Below are 16,742 nucleotides of genomic sequence, written 5' to 3' on the forward strand. Positions count from 1 at the left end.
CCTTGTTGGAAGTCAGTTTCTCTTACAAAATTTTTTAGCAGAATAATGAATGAATGAGCATGGTTCCAGGGCAGCTTGGCTGGGTTAATGTGTAAGCTAAAGCTTCTGTTGGTCTGTCCATGTCCAGTGCCAAGGTGTTAATCTTTACACCTCTGAATGCTAAATCTCCCTTTTTCTGGTTTGCCTTTGCTGTATTATATTACTCTGTAAGGCACATTGCATCGCAATATATGAAGTTGTGTTCCCCCATGAAGTTATTTTGTTTGTTCAAATTCCTTACCAGACCTCTAATTTTGCCATGTTTGAAAGATTGACCTTCCCAGCTACTTGGATGACACTTACAGGCACATTGTCTAGTCTAGTCTAGAACCTGAACTAGAAAGCCAGATCATACTCTCCACACTCAAAAACTAGAATAGGCTCTGTCTCTGCTCTGTCCCTGTTCACATCCTACCTCTAGGATCCCACTTATAGGGTAACCATTTAGAATCTGTGACTGCACTTTGTAGCCTAACTACCAGGGTCTGTAAGGGTACTATTCTGGGTCCCCGCTTCTTTTCTGTTCACTTTTCTTTTCTCTATCCTCTTGCTGTTCAACCCGATCCTGGAGTGAAGTTGTGGAGGAAACTTCCATTTCTAACCCAGGAGGGACAGTCTTTTTTTTTCATTGTCCTGATCTTTACAGTAGTGCCAGTATGCTCCATGATCCACTCTTCCTCAGTGTGTGTATACATACATATATATATATATACATATATACATATATACATACATAAATATATATATATATATATATATATATATAAACATAGCTTTTTTATCTACAGTATTCTAGACCCACTGAATATGGATCAATCCAAAACTAAAGCTCACGTGTGTAACAGGGCAGAAGATCAACTGCAGGTTTTGGCTTTTTTTAAAAAAAACTGAGCCTCACTGCCATCAAAGTATGTTCATAAATCAATTTCCTCAGGATATCGATTAAAGTGATGAGTTTCTTGTTGTGATGATTGTTTAATTCTATGTACACAGTATTTTAGTTGTCATGCTGTACTATCAGTTGTGTTAAATATCAACATCCACTTAATGCAAAATGTGAAATCAATCATAATTTATCGAGACTACTTTTAAAGAAAGTGTAACATTAAATAGAAGACTCAAATATTTTCAAAAGGTTACCTAATGTCATATTACTTACATTATTTTACCATTATGTGCTGTTTTGTATTCTTTTCTGGCTTCATTAAAATAATGTAACACTTAGGAGAAAACAGGAAGAACAACAAGCCAAAGCTGGATGCCAGAATAGCAAATGACTCCACTGCATCTGCATAATTTCCAGGGGAGCTGATATAAGCAGGAATGAATGCCAGCCACACTGCACAGAAGATAAGCATGCTAAAAGTGATAAACTTGGCCTCGTTGAAGTTGCCTGGCAACTTACGGGCCAGAAAAGCTAGAACAAAGCACAGACAGGCCTGTAGACCAATGTATCCCAGAACACACCAGAATGCGATGCTAGAGCCCACGCTACATTCCAGTATGATCTTTGAGTGTTCATATTGTGTATTTCGGGATGGAAAGGGGGGGGCATCAATGAGCCAGGCAGCACAGGTAACCACCTGAACCTGAGTGCAACTGAAGATGATGACTCTCTGCTGCTTGGGCCCCAGCCACTTCATGATGTTGTCCCCTGGCCTGGTGGCAGTGAAAGCAGCCAACACTACCAGAGTCTTCCCCAGGATGCAGGAGAGGCAAAGTGAAAATGTGATGCTAAAGGCAGTGTGGCGCAGCATGCAGGACCAAGACGTTGGCTCTCCAACAAACACCAGGGAACACAGGAAACACAGAGTCAGCGAGAAAAGGATAAAGAAGCTGAGTTCAGAGTTATTCACACGAACAACTGCTGTGTTTTTATGATAAAAAAAGACAACAAAGACAGCCATAGTGAGGCAGGCACCAACCACAGAGGTCACTGTCAGGGTTATACCCAAGGAATCATAGGCCAAGAACTCCACTTTCTTAGGGATGCAGTCTGTTCTGTCTTGGTTAGACCAGAAGTCCTCGGTACAGAATGTGCACTCTATTGAATCTAAAGGCAAGAGGGTAAAAAAAAAAAAAAAAAGAAGAGTTGGTATACATATGCAGTACTGCAATATTACTGGAATATACACAAGAAAAATACTTTTATGCTCACCTGTCTGATTGCTTATTTTGCCATTGTCACATGGTACACAGTCAAAGCAGCAAACAGGCTCCCCTCGACGGACAGCCTTCCGGGAACCTGGATGACAGCTGGCACTGCAGACAGACACTGGCACCTATGGAGCAGATTATTTATTTCAGCTTTGCATTGGATGTGCAGAAATAATCAGTCAATTGTTTGATTACTTACAACAAAAAAAAATGAAAAATTGACAAATCCACCATATGAATGATAATGTAAAATAATAAATGATCATTTTCCATTGTTGCAATACTGGCAGTGCTGACTCTGCTTAACTAAAAAGGTGAAACATAGTGCAGCTGATTTGAGCCACTCAAAGCCTGGTTGCTGACAACTAACTAGTAACTTGACACTTATGCCCTTTAATTATGCAAAACTTTAAGCTGACCTACCACACAATCTATCTATACCTTTGTGAATGTACGTATGTGTGTTTGCGTGTGTGTGTGTATTTTATAACAAGTAAAGTTAGAACCCCCACGGACTAAATGCCCCCTCTATTTCAAGGAGTGCTTTACCCTTGGTTGTACCTTGAGTGGTAACTGTACCAATATATGGTCGTTCTCCACCACATAAATGATAAAAAATAGTGTGAGCAGCTTGCCTCACTCTGATGGCCTGCCCATATTATCCTGTCCTCCTGGATCACCAACTCCTCTCCAGCAGGCTTGGTTCCATCGAACAACCCCACATTGACAAACTCAATATTCTCGCCTGTGCCTCTCTGCCAGTTTACGATATCATAATAGGGTATGGAGTCGCCTTTCAGATCAAAGTTCACCTCTTCCCCAGCAATGTTAAATGTCACTTCCTGTAGGTAGTATTGGAGCTTGAAAATCCAAAAATAACATGAGTTACTATAAGATACTTCTAACGTGATTTTTAATGTACTACTGTAACAGTTACTTGATCATACCTGCCAGGGTTGTATGTTGTTGCTGGAAGCACATGAGTTGTTTTGGAAGGGCCCACTGCCTGGTTGACAGAGAAGAAGGTTGTGGAGGGAATGAGCAATCGCATAAACAGCCTTATAGACATTGTATGCAACTCTAGGGCTGGATGTATTCGTGTAGGCTGAATGCTGCTCCAACAAGGACTCCTGCCCTGAGCAGAGAGGCAACACTGAGCCTGAGGACAGAGAAGGACTGCAACCATACAGAGCCTCCCACAGCTCCTTAACCAGGAGATTATTGGGATACATCTGAGGGTTTACTGTCTGCAGGTAGTCAATGAGTCTGGATATATGACCTTTTCTGATGCCAAACCCAATGGCGCCCCCCATGTAGGGGTAATACTTGCTCCCTGTATAGACAGAAGCTGTGATCCAAGACTCACTAGCCACCCATTGGATTCCAGTGATGTTCTGCATCATGTAATCTTTCAAGAAAGATGTCATCTCCCCCACTGATAAAAATGACACCACGACTCTTGCTGAAGAGATAAGCATCACCTTTAGATAGAGGCATATGAAGTCGGAGGAAAGAGCAATAAATAAAACATGTTAGAAAAAACTGACACTGATGAAAACTCCAGGATATATAAAGGAAAAATAATTGCATATTTTAAACTTAAAGTCCACAGGATTTCCAAAGCAGTTGACATGTTGGGGTATTGTTGTCATCACTGACAACAATACCCCTCTGCCCAATGAATCTGGATTGTCTAATTCTATGAAAGATTTAAAGAAAAGATACACACAAAGGTTTTTCTGAAGATCCAGTTGATCTTTGAATCTCATCCCCAACTCATCATCTACTGACACTTAGGGGCAGCTGATGACTCAACCTACAATCCTTAAGTGTCAGTATTTGACAAGTTGGGCAACCCAAACCCAACCCTTTTTACAAAGTAGACCTGTAATGACATCAAACTGTAATCAGTACTGACAAGAAAAGGGTATTGAGGTGAAATGAAAACTCTCTAATTGTCTAAAACTGGGTTCAGAGGATCTTTGTAGTTACCTGAATGATATCCAGTATCCTCTCGCGATCGTAGAGCAGGGGTATAATTACTTGATATGCGACACACACTTTAGTACCCTTTAATTCTCTGAGTAAACCTTGAGCAGCAAAGCGCCCATATTCACGGTCGCCTCGCACCAGCCCTACCCAAGTCCAGTTGAAGCGTATCAGCAGCTGAGCAATGGCCTTCACCTGTCGTCAACAAAAATGAGTGTCAACTCAGACCTCAAAAAAACATATATTTGGATTAAATAATTCTCTGGTGTAATTTGTTTTTCATTTCTGTGTTTATTATTGTTTATTTATTTTTGATGATTAACTTTGAATTGAGGGGGTACACGATTTTGACTAAATAACACCACACAGTATTGACATGTATGACATTTTTCAAACGTCTTTTTGCTGGTACAGCACTGAATGGTCAGCACTGAATGATCGGTACAGTACCCAATTAAATCTGAAGCTCAACTCTCACCTGATAGTCATCACTAGGGACTACTCTGAAGAAGGTAGGAAATTTTCTTCGGTCAGAAAGACATGCACACGAAGAAAAGTAACTGATCTGTGTAGAAAAGAAAAAAGAGAATACAATAGAGTACAATAAAAGAGCATAGAATTCAGTGGAAAAGAGTCATCATTACCATCGGAATTCTGAATGGCTGCAAAATTCTTGAAAGCACAATGGATTGAGAAGAACCAGATTCCCCAATCACAGCGAGGAGTGGAGAGGCACCGCTGCACATGGGAGAGTCGTCCTCACTCACTCCATTCAGCACAGCCAGAGCAGCCCTCTGGCCAGTCAGTGGATGTGCACATGAATCAAAGATTTTGTACCCAAGAGTGTAATTGGGCAATAGCTCAGTACTCTGGTTTATTTCCTCCACTGCCAACCTCATTGTCTGAGCATAGCGGAAAGCTGTGGGATAAAAACTGTAACCAACCAAACACAGATGCAATTACACATGGACACAGCAAGTAAAAGGGGCAGTCGTAGCTCAGTTTACTTGGACTTGACGTGGGAAGAAAAGGCTGACTGGTTCAAGTCAAGCATTGACAGTTCAGGGTGTGAACTGGTAATTGAAGAAGTGCCAGTTCACTTCCTGGGCATTACTCTTGATCAAGCCAACAAACCCTTACATGCTAAGGGAGTGTTGTTGTGTGACAGCTGCCACATATTTCCCCCCTCAGTTGCATATCTATAGGTCCTGGGTGCTCATGTCTGTATTTTGGTATGGAGTGAAAATGTCCCTTTGGGACTGGTAGTCTCCTTCCAAAGACAGAGATGATGTTTTGAGTTGCGGTTAGCTTGAATTGCATCTTTGCATCTATATTGTAATAAAGAAGCTGAGCTGTTGCTGTTGCTGTTGTTGTTTTTGGTTTTGTTTGTCTGTTTATTTGTTTGTTTTCTTTACATTACCTTGTCCATTTAGCATTATCCATATTTTCCTATATTTTTATTTTTATTTTTTCAAAAGTAATAAAGAAATGTCTGGCATAGCTTTATTTTGTAGGTCATTCATGTTTAAACAATGACAATCAAAAACTTTCCTCACAATTTTCAAGCTTTTGTCTTGAAAGCCTGATGTAATTTCAAATACATTTTAGGAAAAATACATGTTTAAATACACAAGCATCTACTACTTGTAAGAACAATTAGCAGTTGCTTGTGTAACCCTATTACTGTTCCTCAAAAATAGTTCCAAATGAAACACTTAATTCCAGGAAGGTTTTAGAAAATTGTCTTCAAATTATTAGGGAATCACATATGCTAAAATAAAGCACAACTATGTGTGTCTCTGTATCTCTCCCTGGAAATTTCTTAACTTTAATTCTTCAAACTCAAAAAGCAAGTGAGTCTAAGCCCTCATAAAATTATCGCTGTATTCTAAAATCTGGTAGATATAAAACATGCGAAATAACAATTCATTTATAAATAGTTTCAAATGTTTGTTCTCAACAATCAGACACAGTTCAACTGGAAACGTAAATAACATTATCCCACTGTAATTTCCAATCCACATGTATTAAACTCACCTAGTGCACTTCACTGGTGGTCGTCTGTAGGTGCTGTTTTGGTCCGGCATCTCCTGTTTAGAGTGAATGGGGAAGATCCCGCCAATAACATAGTCACCCTGGGCAACAAACCCTGGATGAAAGCTGTTTCGAAGCATGCACACATTGGCTGCAGATCGCAGTGCAGAGGTGGTGCTAGTAATTGTGTTATAAGTTATCATGAGGACACAGACAGAATACAGCATGGGTAATAAGGCATGAGTCATGTTCTTAGTTATCCCCAAAAGGAGAGAGAGCAAAAAGTAACACACATTATATACAGTATGTGACCATCTTATTCTTACATCATCAATACATGTGAAATAAAAAATCAGCAGCCCTGCCTAAATTGGTAGATGCAGAATGAAGAATAGTTGATTATGATGAAATATGAAAGAAAATGAGGATGGAAATCAGTGGCAACTGTTGACTCCCAAAGATTTGAGGAAACAGGAGGAAAACCATCCAACAGCATTATCTTACACTAGTTGACTACTTACTGTCTTACGTGCAATTACAAATCAAGCAGTAAAACCATGCATTCATTTCTTTAAAGCAATGTACTTTTATTAAATCCTATTGTTTCCCAATGAGGCATACGGACCTCATGCAGGAAATAGAGTATCTATCAATGGTGTAGCCTAAAGTTATATTGCAACAAACAGTGTTTATTTGTGAAGAAAAACTAAATTGTGGTAAATTAAAAAATGCAAGTTATTTACTCAAAAAGTGCATCTAGTCTGCTTGTCAAGATATTAACTTTGCATCGTTGTAATTGATTGACATACAGATTTCAGGTGATGATGTCCTCAACCAATCGCAAGTTAATGGAAGTGACATGACGGTCTCAAAAACAGTTTGGTTAAAACATTTCTAATTCAAATTTCTAATTTGGCAGAAAGGAAAACAGTGTACTGTAGTGAAGAATATAGAAAGACTCCTAGCAGCAAATTAGCTTGTTGGCCTAGCCTTGTTGGAAGGTTTTTAACAAAATAATAAATTAATAAGTAGGCCTCCAGGGCAGCATTGGCTGGGTTAATGTGTAAGATAAAGCTTCTGTTGTTCTTTTGGTGTCCAATGCAAAGGTGTTAATCTTTACACCTCACATTGCTAAATCGCCCCTTTGCTAGTTTGCCTTTGCTGTAGAGTGTTACCCTGTCAAGCACATTGCATTGTCCTAATGTATAATATGTGCAATAGAAATAAAGTAGCCTTCCCCGGTCTAGTTCTTTTGGTTTCAACTCTCAGCTACTTGAGGGTACCAAACACCTCTCTGCAAATTCTGTAGATGGTAACCAAGAATGTGTAGTAGTTATAGCCAAGGGTTTGCAGATCGCTAGGTAAGGACTCCTCCATATCTTGCTCTTTAACTCTCCATTAAAGTAAGCTGCTCTTCTCTATTCATTTTCAGACTGGCCAAGGTAAAGAACAGTGGTTCATCCAAACAACATAATTTGATTTGTATGTAAAAATAGGTCCCCAGTAGTCACATACCAATATGTGAGAAGTAAGCTATTTTTGGATTTTGTGGAAGTCCCCATATAGCATGGGGAAACCAGTACTTCATCATTTCAAAGGTTTGAAGGTCTAAGCCATTGCTTAGAATCACTAAGCAATGGTGATTATACTTGTCTTTTTTCAGACCTGAGGAACCTCTAGAAAGGATGGTCCCTTCAAGTGGTGAAAATGTGCCCCGTGAAACATGGTAGTATGCCAGTATGTGTGTGTTTGTTTTGTTCTTTGTAATTTTATGATGTGTTTAATCATTAAAATGCCATGATGACAATATTTACAATCTGTTTTAGAAGTGATGAAAAAGAGTCCTGGGGATGAGGATTGTAAAAACTGGTTAAAATTATGGTAGATGGTTGATTACAGTTATAGGTCTTTGTGTTTGTGGATGAGGTGTCAGGTGGTCTTCAGTATTCCCCACAGGAATCTTTAATGTGTTTAGTATGGAAACTGTCAGAGTTTAGAGGTAACGCCAGCATTACAACTTATGATGAAGGTAATGACTAGTAAATGTTAAATGTTTTATACATATACTTTAAGATTGTTCAATAATGCATGCACCCTAAAATACCAATTCTAAAATTCTAAAGCAGTTTTGAATGGCCAAAAACAGCTCTGTTCATAACATAGAATTCAATTAAATACATAATTTTAACATAGCACTACTATCTGATGGCAGTTATTGAGAGAGGGGAGCAACTTTGAGCTCCCTATCTTGTTCTATATCAAAATATTTTGTCATTAATGAATCTTATGACTAAGATGAATATATTTCAGCTGCAAACCAAATTTTGTGTACTTGATAACATTCTTGATCAAATGCAAATGACGAAAAAGGAGACCCGAGTCAGTGTATTCATTTTAAACAGAAGTAAAAGGTCATCAACTACAAGGTTGTCTTATGTTTCCACATTATCTGCAGACCATGCTGTAACATTGTTTTATTTGTTGTCACACTGAGGCCATTTGTTCTGGAGGACATAATTGAATTGTATATTACAGAGTCCTTGGTTGTATTTTCCCCATCATATGTTTTTTTGAGTTTCGTTCTGGCCTGAAGATAATAATATAACATTTTGGGAAAAAGATGCACACCAGCAAACCAAAGCTGGATGCCAGGATAGCAAATATCTCCACAGCTACAGTGAACTTCCCAGGAGAGCTGACATATGCTGGGATGAATGTGATCCAGACGGCACAGAATATCAGCATGCTGAAGGTTATCAGTTTGGCTTCATTAAAGCTGTCTGGCAGCTTCCTGGCAAGAAAAGCAAGTATAAAACACAAGAGAGCAAGAAGTCCGATATAACTCAACACAGCCCAGAATCCAACAGCTGAACCCAGTGCACACTCTAAGATTATCTTTTCTTTATAGTACTTCATGTTCATCTTTGGATATGGAGGGCTGATTGTCAGCCAAAGGATACAAATCACAACCTGAATGAGGGTGAAAGTCAGAACACTGAGTCTCTGCTGTGTAGGACCAAACCATTTCATCACATTGCTGCCTGGGAATGTTGCTCTGAAGGCCATTAAAACCACTATAGTTTTGCCAAGAACACAAGAGATACAGAGGACAAAGGTGATGCCAAATGCTGTGTGTCGCAGCATGCAGGACCACTCAGAAGGCTGGCCAATGAAGGTCAAGGAACATAGGAAACACAGTTTTAATGAAAAAAGTAGCAGAAAGCTCAGCTCAGAGTTGTTGGCTTTTACAATGGGAGTCTCTTTATGAGTCAAAAAAATTATTGATGTCAGAAGGGATAAAAATACACCGACACAGCCAAATCCAGTTAAAAGTGCCCCCATGACCTCTTTGTAGGACAAGTATTCAGAAGGTTTTGGAAGACACTGATCTTTCTTTTCATTTGGCCAGAATTCAGGAGGACAGATCAAACAGTCTGGAGAATCTATCAATGAAGTGAAATCATACAGAGATATAATCATCACACTAATAGAAAATAACAACAATTTATATATGTATATCTTATCACACTATCAGTCTTTTCATTAACCACTAGAATACTGAATGAATAAAATCTTTAAGTCAATACTCACTTATCTGATTACTTATTGTTCCCTCAGGGCATTCAAAACAGTCAAAACAGCACACCGGCTTAAACTTGTTTGTGGCCTTACGAGTCCCTGGTGGGCATGGTTCTCTGCAGACAGACCTTGGTACCTGATAAGATAAAACAGCACATAAATACTAAATAATGCAACAAACTGCTTAGGGTAAAAGTATAAATATCCCAAAATGTTGAGACTACCTCTCCACCTTACATCCCACAGCTAACAGAAATTATCTTCACTTCACTGTGATGGCAACAGTATAAGGGTACTAAGAAAATCTCCCCACTCAGAAGAGAACGTGGGTAACACATACAACTTTCTATTGTTTTTACCTCATTACTATTTGCTCCCCATACTATTTTGGCATTATCTTTTATTTTGAATTGTTCCCCTTCTGGAAAAGAGGTATCGTATAGACCAATATTTACAATCTCAGCAGAGCCATCTTCTTTCATCTGCCAGTTAACTAAGTCATACTGGGCAACTGACTCTCCATTTTCATCAAAGAAAACCTTGGCCCCATTCTGCGTCGTGAAGTTCACATAATACATGTGTTCCAACACCTTAAGAGAGACAATTGTCACATTTTAGTATACATTCGACTGGCAAAAAATAAATCATTAAGACATTTTGTATGCATGTGACACCCTTAATGAATGACAGAATGGAAACACTAAATACTACAAACGTATATTATGTCTGAATACATTTACTAAAACTTACTAGCTTAGGCTGAACTTCACTCTTGTTCACACAGGGCTTTCCTGTTGTGGGATTAGATCCATTCTCACATTGCAGTAGTGCATGAAGAGCATATGCCACCAAGTACACAGCTTTGTACACATTATTCTCAGGCCTGAAATGTGTCACATCTGTGTAGTCACTGGATACTGTCCTGAGATCTTCTGTGCCAGTGCACATAGCAGAGGTATTTGATGGAGAGAAGCTGCAGTCAAAGAACTTCTCCCAGATAGCTTTAATGATATCACTCTGTGGTTCATCAGAAGGTTTCAAGCTGAGTAAGAATTCACCAAGACCTGGTATGGATGCCTGAGGGAGAGCAAAGCCCATTGCTCCCTGTAAAATGTCTTTTCTCTCAACAGATGCCAGGTCTGCTTGTGTGATCCAAGACTCACTACCAACCCACTGCTTTCCAGTTATGTTATAATTCTCCATTTTGGACATAAATGATTTAGTGTAAGACAAGGACATAAACAACAGGACCACCTTTGATGAAGATTCTCGCAGTCTCTCTACAATAACATCAAACTTTTTCTGATATATCTTAGAGAAAGGTAATCTGTATTCAACACATATGCCCACTTTCATTGCTTCCTTAATGAATTCAGCTGTACCTTTCTTGGAGTACAAACCTTCTGAATAAATAATACCAACCCATTGCCAGTCAAAGTATTTCATAAAGTGCACCAGACCAATTATTTGGAAGCGGTCACTTGGCACAGTTCTGAAGAAGGTGGGGTATAGTCTTCTGTTGCTAAAACAAGCACAGGTTGAAAGATGGCTAACCTTCAAAGAAAAACAGAAACATCTTAGATTCAATACATTTATATATGTTTTTAAAAGGAATACACAAAAAGGGCAATTGCTCTTATTTCTCAAATAATTCTTCTCACCTGTGGAACAGACAGTGGGCTTAGTATGCTGTTTATACCTTTGCTCACTCCTGAGGATGAGTGGCCTAAGAAAGCCTGGATCTGACCACTGCAGCCCTTTAAACCTTTTGAGTTCACAGCTTCTACAGCTGCTCGTATAAGGTTTTCACTTCCACAACCGTTGTACAGCCTATAGCCCAGACTCACTCCAGGAAGCAGCTTAGTATCTCTGTTGATCTCTTCTACAGTAAAAATCACTGTCTGGGCAAACTTCAGTTCTCTGTCATTCAACCTGTAAGCCCAATGTTAAATTTAAATACATAACATAATAATTTTTCTCAACTGATTATTTTGTGGCACATCAGATTTGTACTGAAAACATTGTTAACATTCTACATTGCTACTTGTTTTACATATTTAAAAACATATTTAAAAACTTACTTTGTGCAGTATGCATATGGAATTGCCTGGTAGTCATTGTCTATCAGTTTGCGTGTACTACTCATAGAAAAAACTCCTCCTATCATTAGATCACCTTCTTTTGAAAATTCCTTGAACCCTGTCTGTCCGATCAATTTGCACGTTTGGCTCTCTGAGTGTGTCCTTGCCAGCAGAGCGAAAAACATAATAGTGATCCAATCCATCATGAGGCAACCTCCTCTTCACTAAAGCAATTCTGACCTGGGAGCTGACATTTATAGCTTTTTTGTACTGCCAGAGAAACATCACAAGCCAATGTCAGCACACTCTCAATTCTCTGAAGATGATTTGGTTTGTTATGCATCACTGAACATCTGAGAAACTGATCCTGCTGATTGACACGTGGACTACAGAAAGTTTAATTTCCTTTTTTTTTTTTTTCCCCCTGAGAATCAACACATGCACTTTTCAGGAATACACTGTGGGGACATGCTGTACTTGTTACTTGGGCACCTAATTCTAAACTCTGGTATCAGAGATTTGTTGCATAAATGGACCATAAGATAACACAATTCATATATAAATGCAGATATAACTAAAATGTACTTTAATTAAGATTTTACTCATTTTATCATGATTAAATAAGAGGGCTTATAATACAGCCAGTGGTATTCATCTATGATATGCAAATCTCTACATGCAACTGCTACATGCTATGTCTGTATACCAGCCAGCTTGTTTTTAAAAAATTAACAAAAAAATCTTCACAAGGAAGACAGTTTTGAGACATACTTAAATGTGCATGAATAATGATAATAATCATAAAAACCTTTTTTGGTAACACTTTACAATAAGGGTCCCTTAATTAACGTTATTTAATGCATTATTAAGCATCAATAAACAGTTTAATAATGTGTGAATAACCATTATAATGTATTACTTGACATTACTAAATGCATTAATAAGCAGTTAATTAATGGCTACTGCTCAGAGTTAATTAATACATTATTAAGCATTAGTAAAAGTTACATAATGTAATTAGTTATCCTTATGTAATTAGTTATCCTTATAAACACTCTTATGAGGTTAGAGAAATTGCAATTAAGAGTGTTTATTCATACGAACATGGACTCCATACATAAAGCAGTGTGTCTGTCATAAGCAGCCAGGGATATGGAGGACCAAACCTGACATAAGTATAAATAAATAAATAAATAAATAAATGCATAAATGCATAAATAAATACATTAATAAATAAATAAATAAATGCTGAAATAAATGTATAAATAAATAAATGCATAAATAAATACATGCATAAATAAATGAATAAATAAATAAATGCTGAAATAAATGTATAAATAAATAAATAAAAGTATAAAAGAATAAATGCTTTTTATTTATTTATACATTTCTGTTCACCTACATTTATTTATTTATGTATTTCTGTTCACCTACATTTATTTATTTCTGTATTTCTGTATTTCTGTTCACCTACATATATTTATTTCTGTATTTCTGTGTCCATATGTAAATGAGGAGGTAGGAGGTCCTAACCTCAGTCAAGAGCATGATTGGTCAAATCGGAGAGCCAGACAAAAGCAAACGATTCCTGATCTCAAGCCTCCCTCTCTGTAACGTTGTAAACAGCTCCAGTTAGCTTAATGGCCTCGACCAGTGTGACAGGTTAACTGGCGTTCATTTTAACTTGTGAGGGTCCCAGATGTGCTGGTGGTGTGGTTTGAGAATCCTGTCTGGAGATCCATGTCCGCTAACCAGGAAAAACATTCTGCTCATCGCTCCAAGTCATGTATATGTGTATTCGTTTTGACGTGGCTTGAACACTTCTATCCACACGGAGAAGCCGTGGCTGCGACTTGCAAACCACTGCTAGACGAGCGCTACAGAGCACAAATCGTCCAAAAGTGCATGTTGTCGGTCTCATATCTTTGTCTTGAATCTCTGTACTCTTAAACAACTCATATGTGGAACAGTATCAAGCATTTGTTCACGCCGAGCGGCTCGAGAGCGGCGTGGACACCGCTGTTAGCAGTTAGCTGCTAGTTAGCTTTTAGCTGCTCGCTGTAGCGCTAAGAGCGTAGCGTCCAGGTTAACTGTTGACACATGTTACCACCGAGAGTGAGATACATGTCTGGGCTTTCCTATGAACCATTGTCGCTACTGGTGTTTGTATCACAGGTTGATCTGGACGTCTCACGATTTGCCACAGCTGATTGACCTGACGCTGAGCTCGGGCTGGATGTCAAAGTACTCTGCAGACTGTTTGACCAGCAGGCTGTATGACAGTGTACAGTTTTCACACTGACTTAGCTTCAGCTTAATAACGATGTATGCGGCTCGGAACGATGGCTTTAAGCGACAATTTGAACAGTGCGGAATGAAAAATACCCGATGGTAACCTGTGTCACAAGGTAGCCTGGACGCTGCGCTACAGCGAGCAGCTAACAGCTAACATAAGAGCTAAAAGGGGTCTCCACTCCGCTCTCGAGCCGCTCGGCGTGAACAAATGCCTCAGCCTGTTCCACCCATGAGTTATTTGAGAGTACAGACATTCACGACAAAGATATGAGACCGACAACATGCACTTTTGGACGATTTGTGCTCTATAGTGCTCGTCTAGATACACATATACATGACTTGGAGCGATGAGCAGAATGTTTTTCCTGGTTAGCGGACATGGCTGAGGATCCCTCTCTCTCCAGACGGGATTCTCAAACCACACCACCAGCACACCTGGGACCCTCGCTAAAATGAACGCCAGTCAAATTCATAACTATACCATAGCTACATGAACAAATGTCAACAACTGCAGCTAACAGTTAGCTGAGCGGGCTTGCTGGTAGCCAGCAACATTCCTGTACAGTGTACAGGAATCAGCGCTGCTAGTAAGGCAGAAGTAGTAGACCCTCATCGAGCACACTCCTGTAACCAATCATGCTCTTGACTGAGGTTAGGACCTCCTACCTCCTCATTTACATATGGACACAGAAATACAGAAATAAATATATGTAGGTGAACAGAAATACAGAAATACAGAAATAAATAAATGTAGGTGAACAGAAATACAGAAATAAATAAATGTAGGTGAACAGAAATGTATAAATAAATAAAAAGCATTTATTCTTTTATTTATACTTTTATTTATTTATTTATACATTTATTTCAGCATTTATTTATTTATTCATTTATGTTTGCATGTATTTATTTATGCATTTATTTATTTATACATTTATTTCAGCATTTATTTATTTATTAATGTATTTATTTATGCATTTATGCATTTATTTATGTATTTATTTATGCATTTATGCATTTATTTATTTATTTATACTTATGTCAGGTTTGGTCCTCCATACAGGGATGCATATCTTGGCGAGTTCAAAACCAGCTCTGCCGAATACTGCATCCCCCTCATGCTGCGAGCGGCATGCAGATCCCGGCATGCAGGCACATCTCGGCATAATGCTGCATTCATGATAACTCGGAACTCTGGATTTCCACATCGCAAACGCCCATTTCTGTCTTCAAAGCGTTCCAGACATTGACATTAGACATTGTTGTGTGATGTCAGACAAGTGATTCTCCAAGAAGTGGGAGCACCGACATTTGGTCGGTGCACTTTTTAAAGTAAGAGGTCGGAAAAGCCTGATTTCCAAGTTGGCTTGAACACAGCATCACTGACATGTGTCTCAAGATGGATGAGCTTGACGTTTCGCTCCCCCCACAGAGGAAAAAGCGGAAAAAGGAAATTCTTCTGGAAAACATGGTAGGATTAAGCTACGTTTAACAATTAGCTCTTAATGTTAACTTTGTGACACTTTTTTGCAAAGTTCACAATTCAAGTTGTTATAACAAATACATCATTCTTACAAAATGTCAACTTTGCAAAAAGATGGTGTCATATTTGACTGAGTGACACTTGAATAATGGAGAAGAAGAAGTTTATATCGGTAAATATCAAAGACTGACTTCTCAGTCATGTAACCAAAATGGTGTGTAGAAGCTAATGCTTACAGGCCTACACCTAGTAGAGGCTGACATATTTTTGGGAATCCTTTGGGTGGGAATCAATTTCACTTGTCATTATGGGATTGGGATGGGACAGGATTATTTTTGTGGGAGTGGGATGGGACAGATTCTGTCACCCTCTAACACCTACCCCTTTACCTTATAAAAATAATACAGCAAAGGATAGAACACATTTGAAATTATTACTTTCATATCAGTAAACTTAAATTTCAGCCCCTCATTTTAGAAAAATATACCCGTCACAAAAAAGATAAGAGATCCAGGCCTTCACTGAAACTTGATGTGATGGAGCTCTGCTGCCCCTGCTAGTTTTGGGGGGGTCATCAGACATAAAACCGGTTTTCCCTGTATTTTGAAGGTAGAGGCTTAGATTTATTAGGTATTCATGGAAAAAAAAAATATCATATGTTAGAATTACAGTGAGATTCATTTTTATTTATTAAATTTTTACTGCACTTTTATGAGAGGGTAGTCCATGAGGCAAATCTGGACATGAGGGTAAAGAGTGTATATTAATTTTAAGGGATGCCCGAGGGTTAAAGAATGACGGGTGTGTACGCTGTGGGTGCAAAAGTTGTGTCATAGCCGTGTTTGTTGTTGTAGGTGTTTGTATACAATTAGCAATCAAGCTGATGTAATCAACTATCAATCCTCACATCCATAGCTTTGACAAGTCTCAAGGGGGCGACAGTGAGGACGACTCTGAGTCCAGCTCTGATTCGTCAGAGAGTTCTGATTCATCGCCGGACAGAAAGAGGAAGATAAGGGGAAAGGGAAGAGAAAAAAGAGTGGGAAGAAGAGAACGAATAAGAAAGAGAAAAAGGCGAAGAAAAGAAA

At 38.7% G+C, this 16,742-nt stretch overlaps 2 protein-coding genes across 2 annotated transcripts; both read right to left on the reverse strand.

The window, feature by feature from the left end:
* Window positions 1-890: 890 nt before the first annotated feature.
* On the reverse strand, window positions 891-6,467 carry LOC115572049 (extracellular calcium-sensing receptor-like). The gene is made up of 8 exons (XM_030401816.1): window positions 6,223-6,467; window positions 4,830-5,118; window positions 4,664-4,750; window positions 4,189-4,380; window positions 3,144-3,677; window positions 2,832-3,056; window positions 2,198-2,321; window positions 891-2,092 (listed from the first exon to the last, which is right to left on the reverse strand). The coding sequence occupies exons 1-8, from the start codon at window positions 6,465-6,467 to the stop codon at window positions 1,200-1,202; spliced, it is 2,589 nt and encodes an 862-aa protein (XP_030257676.1). The 3' UTR covers window positions 891-1,199.
* Window positions 6,468-8,889: 2,422 nt separating this feature from the next.
* On the reverse strand, window positions 8,890-11,025 carry LOC115572777 (extracellular calcium-sensing receptor-like). The gene is made up of 4 exons (XM_030403214.1): window positions 10,549-11,025; window positions 10,158-10,388; window positions 9,811-9,934; window positions 8,890-9,010 (listed from the first exon to the last, which is right to left on the reverse strand). The coding sequence occupies exons 1-4, from the start codon at window positions 11,008-11,010 to the stop codon at window positions 8,976-8,978; spliced, it is 852 nt and encodes a 283-aa protein (XP_030259074.1). The 5' UTR covers window positions 11,011-11,025; the 3' UTR covers window positions 8,890-8,975.
* Window positions 11,026-16,742: the final 5,717 nt, after the last annotated feature.

The sequence above is a fragment of the Sparus aurata genome, chromosome 2 (genome assembly GCF_900880675.1).
Source record: "Sparus aurata chromosome 2, fSpaAur1.1, whole genome shotgun sequence".
Lineage (NCBI taxonomy): Eukaryota > Metazoa > Chordata > Actinopteri > Spariformes > Sparidae > Sparus > Sparus aurata.